The 1,770-nt window shown below is 67.8% G+C and overlaps 1 protein-coding gene across 1 annotated transcript in view; it reads right to left on the reverse strand.

The window, feature by feature from the left end:
- Positions 1-1,770, reverse strand: part of BHLHE40 (basic helix-loop-helix family, member e40) — a 12,372-nt gene that overhangs the window by 1,672 nt on the left and 8,930 nt on the right. The window contains exons 3-4 of the mRNA XM_012732093.1: positions 1,615-1,722; positions 436-794 (exon numbers count right to left, since the gene is read on the reverse strand). Of these exons, the coding sequence (XP_012587547.1) occupies positions 436-794; positions 1,615-1,722 (467 nt within the window). The remainder of the gene's footprint in view (positions 1-435; positions 795-1,614; positions 1,723-1,770) is intronic.

Consider the following 1,770-nt stretch of genomic DNA (forward strand, 5'->3'; position numbering starts at 1 on the left):
CCCCACGCGCCCCCGAGCCCCCGCCGGCAGGGCCACTTCCTATCTGCGAAGGGGAAGCGGGCAGAGGCGCTCGGCAGGATCTGCGGTCGCGTGCCCGTCCCGGAAAGGGGGCAGAGAAGAGAGAAGAAAGGGGTGGGGGGGCCCAGGGCCTCCCCCAGACCGCGGGGGCGCCCGGGCAGGGCGACGGCAGGCCGTCAGAGGCGGCTACGGTGCCCTGGACATGAATGGCGAAACGTGGGTGGTTTCGTCCGGTTGTGCAATGCGCCAAGTATGCCCAGCGCCCATTCAGGGAACCACATGAAATGCAGGAGAAGCCTCTGCCGGTTTCTGTGCCAGGATCACGCCACACGCGGGGTGACAAGGAAGTAGAGGGACAGGAAAGCGCCGGCCAGACCCGTGATTTATCCTCCAATAAAAGAGGCAGCGAGACCCAACCGTAAAACACCCACGACGCAGCTTATGGGCGCTTGGCGTTTGAGTGGGGGCTGGGGAGCAGAGTCTCCTGGAACCCCGGGCCGCTCGCCCACAGCCGCGGCGACACTCCACCGTGGACCTCTGCCTGCCCGGAAGGAACGCCTGGCCTTCCTGCAGAGACCCGCGGGCATCTCCCCCAGGGCGCTGGGCCCCAGGGGGACCCGCCCCAGCCAGCCCCGCCGCGACCGGCACTCACCGGCTTGCAAACCGCTCTGCAGCGTCAGGATCTTCTGCTGCTGCTGATCGATCAGGCTGGTCAGCGCCTTCACGTGCTTCAGGGTGAGTTCCAGAACCACGGCTTTCTCCAAGTGACCCAGAGTCTGGAGTGAAAAGGGCTTCGTTAGCGGCGAGGCCGAAGTCCCACCTCGGCCCCTCGGGCGGACGCGCGTCTCCGGAGGGCGCAGACAGCGTCTCTCCGTGGGCTCAGTTTGCTCTTCGGGCTGGAGGCGGCTCTCAGAGTGTCACACACAGACGTTCTCCTCACAGTGAGAAACGCTGCCCCTGTGCCCGGGGGCATCCTGCCAGCCGGCTCTGGGGGCGCTCGGCAGCCCGGTCTCTGGCAGCCCGGCTGACCTTAACTCGGGAACCGCAGACAGGTTTCTCCGCGGTGCCACCCCAGGGGCGTCTGGCGGGGTCTGGCACCCAGACTTGCCCTGCGCCGAGCCCGACACCCCTTCACGGCTTCCTGCTGCTCCGGGCCTTTTCCTCCCTCTCAAGTGCTGTTTTTTCCTTTCCCCCACCGAGTGGCCAGACCCGCCAGCTATGAGCCACCGTCAGGAAGGGCAGGGACCGGACCATAAACGCACAGTACAGGGTCTTCCCGTCTGAAGGGGGGACGACAGGGGAAGGGGATGAATAAATACCCCTGCCGCTCGGCGCTCCAATTAGGAAAACTAGAGCCAGACCCCGAAAATCGCCAGCAGGGGGTCCCCCCCAGCAAAGCCCGGAGGCGTGGGAGCGGACTTCAAGTCCGGGGGGCCGTGGCCGCCCCACCAGGCTGTGGCGCCCCAGCCCCGGGGAGGGTCCCGGGGAGCCCCCATCCGCGCCGCTGGCGCTGTTCCCCGCGGCCCTGCAGGCGGCGAGTGGCCGCGCGCCCGGGACGCGATGCGGCCGCCAGGCGAGGGGCCGGCTCCGGCTTACTGTGAGTTTGAGGTGCTCGGGCAGGAGGTCCTTGAGCTGGGCGATGCACTCGTTAATGCGGTCGCGTCTCTTTTTCTCGATGAGACGGTGAGGCAGCTTGTAGGTCTCCTGCGGACGCGGGGGGCGCGGGCGTGAGCGCCGGGCGGGCTGCGGGGT

This window comes from Condylura cristata, unplaced genomic scaffold (assembly GCF_000260355.1).
Source record: "Condylura cristata isolate star-nosed mole 26May11 unplaced genomic scaffold, ConCri1.0 scaffold00033, whole genome shotgun sequence".
NCBI lineage: Eukaryota > Metazoa > Chordata > Mammalia > Eulipotyphla > Talpidae > Condylura > Condylura cristata.